General features: G+C 52.5%; 1 protein-coding gene and 1 non-coding gene across 3 annotated transcripts; both read right to left on the minus strand.

The window, feature by feature from the left end:
• Nucleotides 1-323: 323 nt before the first annotated feature.
• On the minus strand, nt 324-12,028 carry POLR2E (RNA polymerase II, I and III subunit E). 2 transcript variants are annotated; one of them, XR_006656688.3, is made up of 9 exons: nt 11,872-12,028; nt 10,147-10,321; nt 8,046-8,161; nt 7,301-7,381; nt 6,894-6,952; nt 6,722-6,800; nt 6,411-6,495; nt 1,265-1,319; nt 324-897 (listed from the first exon to the last, which is right to left on the minus strand). XR_006656688.3 is itself a non-coding variant. In XM_024569213.4 (8 exons), exons 1-7 carry the CDS (start codon nt 11,926-11,928, stop codon nt 6,430-6,432), a joined length of 633 nt encoding a protein of 210 aa, XP_024424981.1. In that variant the 5' UTR covers nt 11,929-12,028; the 3' UTR covers nt 5,881-6,087; nt 6,411-6,429. The 2 variants fall into 2 exon arrangements, 1 of the variants encoding a protein (XP_024424981.1); XM_024569213.4 differs by lacking the exons at nt 324-897; nt 1,265-1,319 and adding an exon at nt 5,881-6,087.
• On the minus strand, nt 4,797-4,898 carry LOC112312701 (small nucleolar RNA U13). The gene has a single exon (XR_002975599.2). It is a non-coding gene; the product is annotated as a small nucleolar RNA U13 (small nucleolar RNA).
• Nucleotides 12,029-16,978: the final 4,950 nt, after the last annotated feature.

Here is a 16,978-nt window from a genome sequence, read left to right on the forward strand (position 1 = left end):
AGGGGCCTCGGAGGTGGCTGTGCGAATCCACAGATGTCAGATAACCGCCACTTCACAGAAACATCCCGCTCAGCGCTATCCAGTAGAACCTTCCAGAGGAAGACGGAGACACTCTCCCTCTGTGTTGCTTAGCTGCCAGCTGCATTTCCCGTGGGTACTCGGTGCCTCAAATTAGGCCAGACTGACCTGAGGAACTTATTTACATTTCGTTTAATTTGTTTAGATTGAAGAGCCTCAGGAGGGTGGTGGCCACCATCGGGGACATCAGAGGGGACAGGCAAGGACCCACCCCAATGCATGTTACCCCTGTAGCGTAGAGACCACCCCACAGCCAGAGGGTTGGAGGGGGTAGCCCAGTAGAGTCGAGCCCCAACTTTTAATTTTGTACAGAAGAATCAGGCAGAATCCACACCCAGTTGTGACAATGGCAGCCAGGAGGGCAGGGGCCTTCCCTCCCAGTATGGAACAGGCCCCCCAAACCACAGCACACCCCAGCAGCGGTGACAAGCCAGTCAGGACCCTTTGCGACAGCAGGCCTCATCCCTGCAGAATCTTTCAAAGAGCCGGAAAAGTAGACCATGTGCCAGCGAACTGCAGTCCGGCAGTATTTGGCAAACAAAGACGAGTTGGCAGGCAGCCACTCTCAGCGACATGCTGCCCTTGTGCACCACTGCAGCAGAGCTGGGTCACGGCAGCGCTGAAAACATTCACCATCTGGCCCTTCACACAACAAACACGCTGACCTCTGGTCCACATTTTTAAAAGGACAAAAGAATGAACAGATAAAACTAATAGTCCGGAGTTCAGCTGGACAGCAGTTTTCTACTCTCTGTGCTGGTCAGATAGCAAAGGTCACGAAAAGCACCCCATTCTCAGATGTGAAAGCACCTCCAGAACCTGGTGGGTGAGTGAACAACAGCCCTGGCCTGTTAGAGGGGTTCCCACAGGGTGGGCCACCTTCAGCCTCACAGTATGCCCTGGTGGCAGGGGACTGAGTGAGTGCCAGGCCCCTGCCTCATCCCACCCAAGACCCTGAGCCAATCTCGGGACTTGGGAACAGGCCATGCTTGGAGGCAGAGACAGAATCTGGTCCCCAAGGAACGAAGGCGAGCCAGGTCCTGCTGGGAGGAGGGCACAGAGGCCACAGCAAACTCCCCCTCAGCTGACAGCAGTGTCCACGCCCTCTGTGGCCAGAAACCTAACCAAGGGCAGGTTTTCACCAGCTTCAGAGACAGAGCAAACCCAACCGCAGCAGAGGACTTACCACGGATGCTGGCGAGCTGATGCTATTCATTCAAACGGTAAATATCCACGAATAGCTGAAACATTTTGTGATAAAACAAAATTTACCGCCTTAACCTTTTAGGTACGCACAGCTCAGTGGCGTTAAGCGCGCTCACACGGTCGTGCAGCCGTCCCTACCGTCCATCCTTCTCACCTCCCCACCCTGGAACTCTGTCCCCATTAAATACTCGCTCCCCCAGGCCCCGGCTCCCACCACCTGCTTCCTGTCTCTGCGTCCGACCCCTCTCTGGCCCTCCCGAGTGGAATCACACAGTGTTTGGAGCCTGGCTCATTTTGGCCAAGGTGATTTGGGAAAAAAACAGAAGACTGGTTCAACCATTAGACATACTGTAAAACACTTTTAAAACCTAAATTGAGTAATGGAAGAATCTCGAAACAAACCCTTGGTGAGTCTACACGGGAGAGAGGCAATCCAGGGCGGCCACCCAAGGATATTCCAGATACTCGACAGTGTTGAGATCATCGTTGGGGGGGAAGGGGCACCCTTGGGTCACGGGGTGTCCAGAAGCAAATCCCAGGATTAAAGGCCTGTGTGTACACACAATACCTACAACTGGGTAGGTAAGCAATACAAAAAATAATAAATAAACAAACAGGTAACTTTTGCAAATTGTCTGCCTAACCAGAATAAAGAACTCTTACAGCTCAATAGCCTTGCTCACCCCCACTGGGATGGACCATAACGAGGGTCCCACAGATGTGGACAAGCTGGACTCTTTACAGGGCTTATAGGAATGCAAAATGGGGAAGCTGCTTTGGAAAGCAATCTGGCAGTTTCTAGAAATGGTATCCAGCGTTTCCGCACGGCCCTGCAATTCCCTTCGTAGGTGCACAACCAGGGTACTGAGCACATGTCCCCACAAAACCTGCTCACAGCAGCACACTCACAGTGGCCAAAAGGTGGACACTGCCCAGGAGTGTCCAGCTAATGAACTGACAAACACAACGTGTCCACCCACACACGCAACATCACTCAGCCACGAAAAGGAGTGAAGCGCTGACACCCACTACAGCGTGGATGGACCTTAAACACGTGATGCTCAGTGAGAGACGCCAGATGCGAAATGCCACACAGTGTGTGTGATTCCATGTATGTGACACGTCCAGAACAGGCACATCCGGAGACAGAAAATGGGTCAGAAGTTGTGAGGAGCTGGGGGTGGGGGTGGGGTGACTGCTGGGGAAGTTTTTTTTTTTTTTTCCATTTTAAAATATTTTATTAAATCTTTTTTTAAAAAAGATTTAATTTTGAGAGCGAGGGGAAGGGAGGGAGAAACAGAGGGAGAGAAACACTGACGTGTGAGAGAGACATCAATCTGTTGCCTCTCACACCCCCCAACCAGTAACCTGGCCAGCAACCCAGGCATGTGCCCTGACCAGGAATCGAACTAGCAACTTTCTGATTAGCTGGCCAGTGCTCAATCCACTGAGCCACACCAGCCAGGGCTATTTTATCAAATCTTCTGCAATTTATTGACCAAGAATACATATAGCTGTGTCCATACTTGGCAAAAAAACACGTAGTGCAAGTGCACAGCTAGAGCAGGCGGAAGGGTCACTGGGCTACTCCACAAATTCAGAGCTGACAAATCCAGGACATAACAATGAAGTAGAAGGCTGCCACGAACCAACTGATCTTAGACATAAAGATTTAAAAATGTAAGGACAAAATAAATGGTGTTGAGGAAAATAATTATTAAGCGAAAAACTCCCCCTAAAAAAACAAAAACAAAGACGCATGACAATGAATCAAGGAAACAAAACAAAAAACCACAATGGTGGGAAAATCGGGCAGATCTGTGCAGAAAAACGAAACCACACACAAGAGTAAGTTCAAAATAGATCACAGACTTAAATGCTAGGCCCGAAACCATAAAAATCCTAGAAGAAAACATAGGCAGCAAAATTTTGGACACTGCTCGTAGCAGTATTTTATCGGGTCTGTCTCCCCAGCACGGGAAACAAAAGACACAATAAACAAATGGGACATCAAACTAAAAAGGTTTTGCACAGCAAGGGAAATCATCAAAATAAAAAGACAACCCACAGAATGGGAAAACATATTTGCTGGTATATCTGATAAGGGGTTAATATCCAAAATTTATAAAGAACTTACAAAACTCAACATCAAAAACAAAACAAAAAACCCCAACCCAATTAAAAAATGGGCAAAGGACCTGAATAGGCACTTCTTCAAAGAGGACATACAGATGGCTAGTAGACATAATATGGAAAGATGTTCAACATCACTTTTCATCAGGGAAATGCAAACTAAAACCACAATGAGACATCACCTCACACCTGTCAGAATGGACATCATCAATATACCAACAAACAAGTGCTGGCGAGGGTGTGGAGAAAGAGGACCCTTCTGCACTGTTGGGAATGCAGACCGGGGCAGCCACTGTGGAGAGCAGTATCGAGATACTTTAAAAAATTAAAAATGGATCTGCCTTTTGCCCCAGCGGTCCCACTTCTGGGAACATACCCAAAGGAACCCAAAACACTAACTGGAAAGAACATAAGCCCATGTGTTTGCTGCAGCGCTATTTACAGTAGCCAAGACACGCAAGCAGCCCGGGTGTCCACGAGATGAGTGGATAAAACAAGTCTGGGGCATTTACACAATGGAACACTACTCGGCTACAAAAAAAAGAAAGTTCTACTCTTTGTGACAGTATGGGTGAACCTGGAGAACATTGTGCTAAGTGAAATAATAAGGCAGTCAGAGAAAGACAAATACTGTATGATCTCACTCCTACGTGGAATCTAATAAACAAACTGAACAAGGAAAATGGAGACGGACTCATAGATGGAGAACAGGCTGACAGCTAGTGGTGAGGATGAGGGGGTGGAGGGATTGACCAAAAAGGAAAAATGACTCATGGACATGGACAACAGCATGATTGCTGGGAGAGAGGGGATACAAGGGGACTAAATGGTAATGGGAAAAATATAATAAAGATCTTAAAAAAAATTTTTTTTAAAAGAACACTAACATTAAGTTAATAGATTCTGCACAAGATCTCAACTTCGATCCTTATTTAGGCAGGCAAAACACTCAGTGAATGAATACTGACAGGCACCGAAACCATTTCCTGGCCTTCTCCCCCTCTGCCCCCCAGGAGCGCTACCTTTGCCCTTCCCTCTCCTAAGCTGCAGGGGCCCTTCTTCTCCTTCTGTACCTTGTTTCCTGAGCCTCCGCAGCCCAGCTGGCTCACTTCTACTACCTCTGTGACTTTCTAAATAAGCTTTCTCTTATAATTTGAGCATTTTTTGTTTGTTTGTTTGTTTTTTTTAAAGAAACCATTTCCTTAATTCTACAATCTGGAGAAAAGGTTGGTAGGGCAATGTACAAGTTAAAACCCTTTCTATTTTCAGTCACTATTGTGGAGGAGGCGCCTCCCCTAACCCTAATGAGCAGAAGTGAGCCCTCAATAAGTAAATGAGGGAAGAGACTAAAAACTGGAACGTCTCCAGAACTCTTTTCACGTCAGATGGGTAATGTGCCAACATCGTAACAAGGTTTGAGGGAGGTGTGTCTCAGAGAAGGGCAGGGACACCCAGTCATCGTGCTTGTGAACTACAGACATAGCAAAAACACATCTAAAATTTTAAATTAAATGCTACAATAATGCCAAGACTTTCGTCACTGGGACATACAAAATTATTAGTTTAGCAGTAACGTTTAAGAAAGTACATAGGAAGATAGCTGTGCTTCCTTAAGCAAATGGAAATATTAGTATTTTGAAACTGAATGGAAACCACATTCCCAGTATTCTGTATGACTTAAGTGTTGTTAAGATTGATGGGTAAATTTATAATTAACAGTTGGATTTACAAAACAATGGCTAATCAATTGCATTAATGACTAAAATCACCATCAACACCATCTTTTCTTGTTTACAAATTCCAAATTCCAAACTACGTTATAGGCCAAAGCTTATCACGTAGTTTCTGGTTTAATGTACCCTGACTGGGAATTGAACCAGCGTCCTTTTGGTTTGCAGGTGAGTGCTCAATCCACTAAGCCACACCAACCAGGGCAAGGACCCCAAACTTGTATGGGAAAAGCTCAGGGGAACACAGCTGGAAGTGAATGCTAGACATTAACCCTGTCCTTTGGGAGGGCAGGTACACAGCCAGCCAACCAGGCAGTTGGAAAGTGGGGAGCAGAGGGCGGCCATGGAGACTAGCTTTGATGCCACAGAAAACCTGTTCTCCCACCTTGGATGTTCAGACAAGTGAAACTGTTTACTCAAAATTATCTTTAATTTTAAAACACCAGCATTCAAGACCAACTCAAAATCCAGATGCGTTTTAACCTCCCTGTCTGCTGCCCTCTTTTAACCTCCCTGTCTGCTGCCCTCAAGTGTTCACGGTGGGTCACCGACAGGGCCACTGTGAGGGCAGCACGGAGCTGGGAAGTGGAAGGAAGCGGGCGTTGACGAGACTCGGACCCAGGTCCTATTTGCGGGGAGCCAGCTCAGGGTGCCCAGGGGCGGACAAGAAACTTGGACTGTCTTGGTTGCTTGCTGGCCCCCTGACCTCCCCTCAGGATCCTTTCTCCCCCTGAGGCACCACTACACGGGACCCCAGGTGGGGTTCAGGGTCCAGGTGAGGCCACGAGGGTCCTCAGCCTGGGAAAGGAAAACAAGCAGCCTGCCTTGGGGTCCAGAGAGCAGAGGGTAGGTTTCCAGGGTTGAGCGGATTCCCGCAGGGCAAGCCACCAACTGCCCAGGTAGAGTGGTCACAGTCCATTTGTCCGTCAACTCCCAGGGGCTGGGGGAGAGAAAAGGCCCATCTAGTGATATGCCTATCACGTGATCTGGGCACACCCAGGCTGCAGGTGCCGCTGCCTCTTGGCCCCACAGGTGGACAGTGCCTGGCCGCTGCAGAACCTGGGAGAGGGTCTGCGGCAGCGGGGAGGAGGAAAGGTCAAGGAAGGAGGGGCTGAGCTTTACGCTCCAGGTCAGACCATCTGCAGGGTAGGTAACAGATGCAGCTCACTTACGTAAAGTGGGTGCTTCCTGCACCCCCACAGTGCACACAGACACACTCCCACCCTTGCCCAGGCCCCCCAGCTCAGGTGGCATCTGTCTCACCTGTTGGGCAGTAGGGTGGCTACTGCACCAGCCGGTAGGTGATGTACCTGCCTGCGGTTTCACTGGGCCGGATAATCTTCACCACCTGCGTCAGGGTGAGAGAAAGGCTGGGAGGGGCCTAGCCTTACCAGGGACCCAGGTACAAGTGTGTGGGGGCGGGGGGCGCGGAAGGGTGCGGCAGGGCAGGTGGAGACCTGGGGCTGCCCTGGCTCTAAAAAGAGCTGGAGTCAGAAGGGGTGGATCCTGAGGGTCCTGCCCAAGAGGAAAAGTGCTGAGGGCACTTTTCCCTCCTGCCAGGAGGGCTCTCTCACCTGCCCTCGCTTTATCCCAAAGTAGCGAGCCACAGGGTCTCCAGCCTGGATCCTGGGCAGCTGGTTCTCTCGGAGTTTGCTGGGAAGCTCAGTCAGGAAAAAAACCATGCAGGGCTGACTGGGAGGTATGGAGAATCCCAGAGAAGAGGACCGGGGAAGCCAGAAAGGATACTATCGGGCCAGTAGCTCTGTCACCTCCTCCTTGGTCATGACGACGTGCTCTGGGACCAGCTGCCAAGAGAACCTGAGTCTCCAGAGGGCCGGGACAGACCCCACTGTGTCCCACACCCCTACATGGGAGATGGGTACAGTGTGCCCCTCAGAGAGCCTGCACCCCACCCTGTGACTGTCATACAGAGGCCTTGGGTCACAACCTGGGATCCCCTGCAGCTCTCAGGAGAACAGATCTCCGTCTAGGTCAGTGGGGTGGTCCTGGGAACCTGCATTCCTAGCAAGGCCCCAGGTGATGCTGCTGCTTTGGGGCCCAGGAGGCCACCCACTTTGAGAGCTGGGCTCTGCTTCCTTCACTGTCTCACCCCTCTCCACCACCCTACACCTCCCACCATTCCCAGGCCCCACCTCATGCTCCGTGATGTTGATGAGCAACTCCTGTTGCAGAAACTGCTCCAGTATGTACTTGGGGGCCATGTCGACCAAGGACTAAAAGAGACAAACCCTCAGGCTCAGCCACAGCTCCCACCCAGGGCCTTACCTACCCACCCTTATGTGCCTGGAGACAACTGGACCTGGTTTGTTTCCTCCCCAGAGGCCAGGGCAGGCAGGAAGCTGAATGGGTTTGATCTTGTGCGCAAAAGCCAGGCATCAGAGCTGGGAATTCCCATCCTATGTACAGGATTCTCCCTGCTACCCCAGCCCCCAGCACATCTCTACGCCTCGGCTTGGTGTCAGGGAACGAGTTTCCGTCAAATGAGTCCAGGGGTTGTCCCTGAGCTGGTGTGGCGGGCCCTCCCCAGGAGAGGATCAAGATGGCTAAGACTGCAGCTCCCAAAGGCAGAGAAGAGGGTGCGTGCTGCTCCTCCATCCCCCACTCAGGCCTGTCCAACCAGAGGGGGGACGCTGGTTCTGTTCTGGGTCTGCCCCACAGCCCACGTAGGACAGTAGCTCCTTCTCAGACCCCGAGCTCCCGCACCAGGACATGGGGCCCGTGCACTGAGAGGCTAGAGTTGAATGTCGCCCAGGTGCAGCAGGCACCCTGGGTGGAGACAGCAGCAGGGCCTCACAGGAGGTGCTGCAGGAAGGGAAAGCAGGGCTCAGGACAGACGGGAAGAGGAGTGGTCAGGCTCATTGCTGCAGGGGCACCTACCTGCTTGGCGGAGGGCGTCATGCCCTGCTGCACCACGATGAGGGCTCGGGTGATGTTCTCCTCCTGCATGCGCTGGCAGTACACCTTGATGGTCTTGATTCCCACCTTGGGCTCCTCTGCAGGCAGAGTGCATGTTGGTCCACAAAGCCAGGTCCCCTGCTCGCCCCTTCCCAGGCATGTGTGGCACCACTTTCTGGGGTTTCAGTTTCCCAGTTTGTAGAACAGGGGGCTGGCTGCCTCCAGGTCACCCAGTTTCTGAAAGGTGTCTGTGCCCCTGGACCTTAAGAGGTCCCTGTCTAGAAGTGGGGTCTGGGAGTCTGGGTTTGGTTAGGTGCCTCACTGGTCCCAAGGTTTCGGAACCCCCGGGTTAAGTGGCCTGTTTAGTCTGGGAGCCCACAAGGTGCACGGCTGTGCTGAGATGAGGTTGGCTGATTTGCCATGAAGCCAGACCACCTGCCCCGGAGTCCTTACACTCTCAGCAACATTCAGGGTGGGGGCTTTGTCACTGGAGAAGTGCTGGACCCTACAAGCCTACCGGGTGTCTGGGCTTCAGCCACCAGGATTCGTGCGAGACTCCCAGCTGGGCCTCTATCTCTGTGCAGTGCATATCACTCCACCGATGGGCAGTGGGCTGAGTTGTGTTCCCCTCTAAAATCCCCATGGTCAAATTCTAACCAACAGGACCTCAGAAGGTGACTGTTTGGTAATGGGGCTTTCAAAGAGATGACTAAGGTAACCAGATCACGTGTGAGCCGTGATCCAATCTGAATGGTGTCCTTCTAAGAGATTAAGTCACAGACTTTAGGGACCCTGTGAGGAAGCAGGAAGGAGACAGCCACCCTCTACACATTTAGGACAGAGGCCTGAGGTGGAACCAACCCAGAGAACACCCTGATCTTGGATTTCTAGCCTCCAGAGCTGGGCACGATAAATGTCTGTTGTTTAAGCCCCTCGTGTGTAGTTTCGTTATGGCAGCCCCAAACCAATACAGGCAGAAAGCCCAGCCCTGACCTGAAGCGTGTCCCAGAGGAGCAGTGATGCCCCCAGTGGCACCACAGACCAGGAAGTGCAGCGAGACCTCCTACTCCAGGGAGGGGCTGATCCCTGGCAGGTCTGGAGACAGCTACATGGGAGGCCTGACAGGCATCAAGGTCTCAAATAATCATGTCTCAAACATAGGGACACTTTTCTTAATGCCACCAGCACCCTGGCTGGGGTGGCTCAGCACATTAAGCTCTGGCCTGTGAACTAAAAGGTTACCAGTTCAATTCCTAGTCAGGGTACATGCCTGGTCTGTAGGCCAGATTCCTAGCTGGGGGTGTGAGAGAGGCAACCGATCAACGTTTCTCACATCTTTGTTTCTCTCCCTCCCTTCCCGTCTCTATAAAAATAAATAAAGTATTTTTTTTAAAAATGCCACCAGGTTCTGCTCTGCAAATGTTTTCTGCCCACCCCCTGCATTCCGGCACGGAGTTGCCCTCAAGGTGCCAGACACGGCCTAGCCCAGCTTTCGCAGGCCTCAGAGCCAGGCTGCTGCAGTGGGGGAGGTGTTAAGACAGGAACACAGGAGTCTCAGGACACCCCTAAATGGCTCTTCATTCAGCCTGGGGCTCAGCAGGGGTCCTAGTAGAGGAGGCACCTGAGCAAGGTCTCCAAGGACAATGACTGGACACTGAGCAGGCAGAGGGAGGAGGAAAGGGTGTGGTGAGGCGGAGAGATTGGCAGGGAAGAGGCAAGAACCCTGCAACACTGCAGGGAGGAGCTGCAGGAAATGCAGGTGCTGAGAATGGAAGCTGTGCTGGTTGGGGGAGGATGGTGGGTCTGAGGTCAGGAGGGGCCGAGGGCTCGCCTGGAAGACCTATGGTAATCCTGGTCGAAGAAAACAGCCTAGAAATAGAGAATGGGAAAGGGGACCAAGAAGGACACTGAAAAGGTACCCAGAGGGGTCAGAGATCAATGGCATTACCCACAGCACATGGGGCAAGGGGGAGCTCTCTCCTCTGGGGCACACAGCAGGGGGCTATTACTAGCTGGATCCTGCGCAGGCCCTCAGACGGCTCCATCCGAACCATGCACCCTCGGGCACTAGCAAGGCACTGACCTGGGAAAAAGACAAACATCTGGTCGGTGGGGTCATCGTTGTGGGCCACCAGCACTGTGAGGTCTGTGCGCCGTGGCCGCCCTTCGCTGGGCTTGTCCCCAAACTGGGCCTTGAACTCCTCCAGTGTCTGGTCTAGCTCATCCTGCGTCACCAAGTAGCCTCGGTCATGGCACAGCTGTGGACAGAAAGAGCCAGGTAACGCCAGGGTGGAGGAGGGATTGCAGCAAGAGCTTGAGCTGAACGAAGCCACTCTGAGGGCAACACAGGGAGTGTGGGGCTCAGAGTGGCAGGTGTGTGAAGAGGCCAAAGAAGAGGGACGGGGAAGGTGGGGACAAAGATGGGGCGTACCCCAAGACAGCCGTAGCACTACTCCAGTTAACCAGCTGCCATGGGTGTTGTCATTTTATCCTGCACCATGGGGAGAGACTGTGATTGGGAAGCAGCTGCAGGGCTGGGACTTGGGGTTGGGGCGCAGGGGCAGAGGAAGACAGTTGGGTGGGAGGGGCGTTGCTAGACTGGCTAGGCAGACTCTGCTTGGGAAACCAGGCAACAGTTTGAAGGCCAGCAGTTCTAACTCTCGTCTTGGACATCAGGGTTCTTTGAGTAGGCTGACTAGGAGACCCAAATGGAAAAGGGGGAGGTCAGAGCTGCTACTCAGCCTGGTCCCCCACCCCCTTTCTTCTGAGAAGTCCCCACAGCCTGATTCTCTCTCAGAATCCCAACACTGTCAGTCTGTAGCACACCTGTTTCAGTCCCTGTCTTTGGGGTAGCTTTGCGAAGCAGTCAAGAAGCTGGCTTGGGCTGCTCGCCCTTTGTCGTAGCAGGATTCCTGTGAGGCGAGTGCAAAGGCCAAGGTGTTGGTCAACACCCCACACCTCTGTGCTCTCTGCGGATTACAATGGTCCCCTCTCATGGGGTGGCTTGGAGGCACATAGCGCGAAGTGACTGCTCAGCGAGCTTGCTGCTCTCACTCTATGCCAAGTAACTCAAAGTTGGTGGCTGAAGCACTGAAGTAGCCACCAGACAGAGATCAGAGAAATGTCCGCAGTGGATGACGGCAGGTCAGACCAACTAAGCTGGGTTCCTCCTAGCCCCACAATCCTGGAATTCTGTCTTATGCACTTGGGGTGGTGCTGCAGCCTTCCAGAAAGTAAACAAGAGACTGTGGACGAAAAAGGGTTCTGTGGACAGTAACCTCAAAGGGTGATCCGATCATAAATCCCTAACTGGTCAGGTCATCGTGGGTAGCCACGTCCTAGACCCATTACTTTTTAAGGAAAAGGTTTACCTTTGCCTAAGTAAGCCCTGTCCATTGTTCTTCTGCATCCAGGTTAACACACCTGTGAAATACGCGTATCCACCCTCAGGAGAGCTGTCGTTTCGTTATCTACTCTGTAATCCAATCCCAGCACTGTTTTTTCCCCGCCCGCATGCGATCTTCCTTACATTCCCCCAATTCCAAATGCATAAAAGAAACTGCAATGCTGTCATTTTCCGAAAGGGTATCTGACATATTGTTTACCGGAATGTCGTCAGTTTTGCTTAAAATAAACTGTCATAAAAGTTCTTTACAGGTTTGGACGTTCTTTACGTGGACAAAACCCTGCCACGAAGAGACAGCGAACATTCCGGGAAGACAGACCCCAGACTCCCTCGGACTCACGACTGGGCCACCGAGGCCCGCCTTCACCGCGCGCGCCAAGCAAGGGCCCCACGCGGACCCACCTGCATAATGGTCTTGCGGATCTTCCACAGCCGGTACGTCTCCTCCTCGTCGTCCATGCTCCCGCCGCTCGCTCTCACCGGCCCGTGCCCCGCAGACCCGCGCCGACTGCGCCTGCGCCGAGCCCCGCTCAGGCCCCCTCAGCCACCCAGTTTAAGGCTGTCTTCAGCGGACGCCTGAATGCACGTACCTTCCGGAGAGGCAGTGCCAAGGGCAGCCCAAGCCTTCCGCGAGCGGCGGTGGGCTGCGCCTGTGGCGTGCAAAGGGCGCTGCCCACCCTCGCCTCGGAAGCCCGCGCGTGTTTGCGGGCTTCCGAGATTGCACGGCATCTCCAGAACTAGTTTCTTCTAAACACCAACCTCAGGGTGGCAGTTTACGACCCCCACAGGCTGAAGCAGGAAAACTGAGAACGGAGAAAATGGGGCCAGGGGTCTGCTCTCCCCCCAGGCACAGTCGGGCTGCTTAGTAGTCGCTCCATAAATATTTGTGCATCTAACTGTATGGAAGCCTTCTCAATTGGCTCTGGGCCACGTGCAGCCTAATGGCACCAGCCTCCGTTTTCCCATCTGTAGAATGGAAATAATAAAGTGTCCCCATTTAAAAGGGTTAGCTGAGAATTTAAAGGGACAACCATGCTTGGGAGGAGGTTGGCAAAGCTCCTGGTGCTTATGACATGCTCCCACTTCTGTCCTTACCCCTTCCTGTGCCCTGAACCCCAACCCTGTCTCCACCTAGATACCTCCCTGAGTTCATGCAAAAGGCTCGCCAAGCCCAACCCAGCCCCTGCCACGTGGAGGCCATCAGTAACTGCTCATTCAGTAATACATTTATTCAATCAGATATGTACTGAACGACGACAGGACAAGCACACCTTACATTCCAGGAAGAGATAGGATAGACACAGTGAACATAATAGACAATAATGTGAGAAGGTGATGATACTTTGTAAGAGCTAGGCCGGCTGTGGGTAATGGGAAGTTTGCAGTGTCAGATGGGAGGTCAGGAAAGGTGAGGAAAGGTTCCAGCGAAGACCCAAAGGAGGAGAAGGAGGGAGGTGGGGCTGTCAGGAGGAAGGTGTACCAGGGTGCAGTCCGTGCCAAGGCTCTGAGGCTGTACCTTGCTTGGTTGGCAGCAGGAGACCTGTGGGGGGAGGGTAGGAGAGAGGTCAGAGAATGGGGTGGGGCAGATGTTGATAGGGTTGAAAAGTTTGGGTTTTCTTTTCAGCCATTTTCAGAGAGACAAGGGAGGGGCTGTGGAGGATGTCCCGCCCTGTGAGTGTGGAGCAGTGGTCTGGGTCTAGGTGCGCTGAAGGAAGCACCCACAGGATTTGCAGGACGGGATTTGGAGATGAGGGGGAACAGAGTTGCCCTGACTGGGATGGGAAGACCCCGGGGGTAGAGCTTGGGGGCTCCAGTGAGACCCCAAGGGCAGACACTGATGAAGCAGGGAGGATTTGAGTCTGGAATTCAGGGTGAGGGCCAAGTGGAGACAGACGTGTGGGCACCATAGGCACATGGTGGGGAGTAGAGCTGGGAGCCTGGATGAGGTCACTGGTGGATCCAGCCCAGAGGCCAGGAGGAGGGAAGGGAGCAAGCAGTAGAAGAAACAGGTGTTCACTGACCCTGGACCAATCTTGGCTATGTGACCCGAGGCACGATATTTAACCTCTCTGTGCCTCAGTGCCTCCCTCCCCCTGCCAAGAACAGTACCCACTTCCTAGGGTGACCTGGCTAACAATAAGCGCCTGACACTGGAGTTATGTAAGTGCTCTTACATAGAATAAAGGGCCATGGGAGGTTGCCAGGTGTCCTGGAACCAGGCAAAGAAGGTGTCTGGAGGAGGAGGGAGCAGCCATCAAAACCACCAAACTGGCCCTGGCTGGTGTAGCTCAGTGGATTGAGCTTGGGTTGCAAACCAAAGGGTTGCTGGTTTGATTCCCAACCAGGGCACATGCCTGGGTTGTGGGCCAAGTTCCCAGTAGGAGGCATGCAAGAGACAACTACACATCGATATTTCTGTCCCTCTCTCCTTTTCTTCCCCTCTCTCTAAAAATAAATAAAATCTTAAAAAAGACAACAACCCACCAAGCTGTGAGTCTGAGCAAGCCTGAGGATTGGGTAGAGGTTTAGCCAAGTTGACATTGTTCGTGACCATGAGGAGGGCAGATCTGAGGAAGGAGTGAATGCCTGTATGGGGCAGGTTTGCAGGAGGGAAGGAATTGGAGATGTGACTTGATGCAAAGGGGAGCAGGGGGGACAAGAGTGAGAGGAGCAGGTTAGGTTTTGACATGAGAAAGGGCTTACAAGAACAAGTGGGCCTCAAGGCCCCAGAGAAGCTGGCAGGGCCTGACCACAATGCTGATGACTCAGAGTCCTGCCAGTGACCATGTGGCCTCAGCACCAGGACACAGAGTGGTAACTTGCTCCTTCACATCCCCCACCATGATATGCCACCTGACAGAGCCTGAGGCCCAGAGATAAGGCCCCCACCCACACACTTGTGGGTGGGCATGGAAAATGGGTCAGCCACTGTGGAAAACAGTCTGGCAGCTGCTCAAACAGTTACACAGAGTCACTGTGTGCTCCAGCAATTTCACTCCTACGCACATAAGGAGAAATGAAAATATGTGCCCATACCACAACTTGTACAAGATTACAAAACCAAAAGGTGAAAACAACCCAGATGGACATCAGAGGATGAATGGATACAAGAAGTGGTCCTTCCACACACTGGAACATCACTCAGCCACGAAAAGGAGCGAAGCACCGACGCTCTACAACACAGGTGGACCTTGAACACATGGCGCTCAGAGAGAGAAGCCAGACACAAAAGGCCACACCATGTCAGGATAGGAAAACCCACAGAGCTGGGAAGTGAGTTAGTGTTTGTCTGGGGCTGCGGGGGTTGGGGAGTGACTGCTAACCAGGACTGGGTTTCTTTTATTTCTACTACTTTTTGAAGATTTTATTTATCTTTAGAGAGAGGGGAAGGGAGAAAAAGAGGCAGAGAAACAATGAGGTGTGAGAGATACATCGATCAGTTGCCTTGCCTCTCCCACATGACCAACAGGTGACCAACGTAGCTGGAAAGCCAGGCATGTGCCCTGACTGGGAATCAAACTGCCGACCTTGCAGGCTGGCACTCAAACCAATGAGCCATACCAGCCAGGGCGGGACTGAGTTTCTTTTGAGGTGATGAACATTTTGTAACTAAATAGAGGTGATGGTCAGCCTTGCAAATATATAAAAACCATTTTAATTCTATACTTTAAAGCAATTAAAATGGTGAATTTTATGTTATGTAAATATTATCTTCTTTTTTAAACAAAGAAGAAAATCAGACCACAGGAAAGACCCTGTCCAGTCCTTCCTGGAGCTCATTGCCACTCTGCAAAGGCCTCTGGTCAGTGGGCAACTCACCTTCCTCACTGAAGGAATCCAGATACCACAGGGGAGCCTTCCTGGAGTCTTGAGACTGCTTCAAGACCCCATCTGTAAAATGGGGTCACTTGGGCAAAAGCTGTGAAACACCAAAGGCAATCCCTTCCCGATGCCTGGGATGCACTTCCCAGCTTCCCCCTCTGGGCAGCTGCCCCAGGCCTGCACCAGGCTTGTCTCCTCTCCTGCTCTTATTTCCTCCTATGTAACCCACAGGAAGTTAGGAATGGGATGAAGCCCCATGCTCCATCATCTTTCATCCTTGCTGCACTCCATGGGGGCCTCGACCTGTGCTGTTTTTCTGGCAACTCCAAAATGCATTACAGCAAATAACAACAGATCACAACTTAAACGAAAATGGAAACAGCTGAGTCTTCCTCATGGCCAGACAGACTGGCCGGGACACCAGGGCTGCCAAGGGGAGGAAATGCTGGGGGTTGCGTGAGGGTTGTTCCTGAGAAGTGAAGAGGCCCAGCTGAAACAATGCTCCCTTCCCAGAACTTGAGAACTCCTATGGTGCACTGACTGGAGGGACGAAGCCACAGTGAAGACCATTGCGCAAGGAGAATGTAGCAACCCGGCCTGGGGGAATTTCTCCCTCCACTACTTTTACCACCCAACTTGGCCATTTAAGCCCCTGCTCTGCCCTCTAACAGGCCTGGGTCTGGGGCAGAAGGAGAGAGAGGGCTCAATGGCTCTGCCAAATTAACTCAGCCCCAAGAATTCCTGCCCCCGCCTCTGCAGAAATGTTCATGGGAGGGTCTGAGAAAAGGATAAGATGTTTACAGAGCACAAAAGGCTGAAACTACCCTGCTGTTCCAAGGTCAAGGTCCAGTAATGGCTGCGGGGTGGGGGTGGGGTCAGCCAGGCCTGCTGTGGAATTCCATGACTCAGGTCCCAAGAATGGGGTGGGTCATTTTTTCTGACCGCTGTGGCCAAGTGTCGAAGGTTTGAGTGGGGCCCTTCCGGGTCTGTGTGCGCACCTGCCTGTAATGCTAGAAGTGGAGACGTTGCTCTGGCGTAGTTTTTCCTTGTAAGCACACACCTGGGCATCCCCGCGTGTCCTCCCTGGTGGACGGAATACCAGGGAGTCTGATTTAACAAACCCCCCTCCTCAGGTGTGATTTATATAAGCGGCTAAAGCGACAGTTACCCTAAGACGGTAATGCCTCGGCCACTGCGCTCTATGGCGGACACTGCGGCAGCAGACCACTCTGGCAGGGGCACCCGCCACTAGGTGACCCCCACGCAATCGCTGGGCGCCCACAGATGGGGCCGAGGCGCCCCAAACAGCCCCGAGAGAGATGGAGTCTGGCCCCCAGTTTGGTTTTTATTGACGTTAAAAACAAACTCCCCAGTTTTCAAAGAGCTGGGGCGATTTCTCTGCGAGTTCAAGCCATCTTCCCTCGGGTTTCCAGTTCAAGCTGTCAGGTATCCCGCGGAGATCTGGTCTATCACCCAGATAACTGTCTCACCACCACCAACGAGCAGCTTGCGTACACGCGGCCGCCCACCCGCCTACGAGCAAGCGCAGTCACAGACAACAAAACCGCAGCCCGCGGCACCACCCACTCACGCCCTTCATTCCCGCCTCCCATTGGCTATTTCTACCACGCGTCACAGCGCCGGAGCGGCCGACGAATGGGGACTCTGGTGGGCGTGGCCGAGGGCG

The sequence above is a fragment of the Desmodus rotundus genome, chromosome 9, assembly GCF_022682495.2.
Source record: "Desmodus rotundus isolate HL8 chromosome 9, HLdesRot8A.1, whole genome shotgun sequence".
NCBI lineage: Eukaryota > Metazoa > Chordata > Mammalia > Chiroptera > Phyllostomidae > Desmodus > Desmodus rotundus.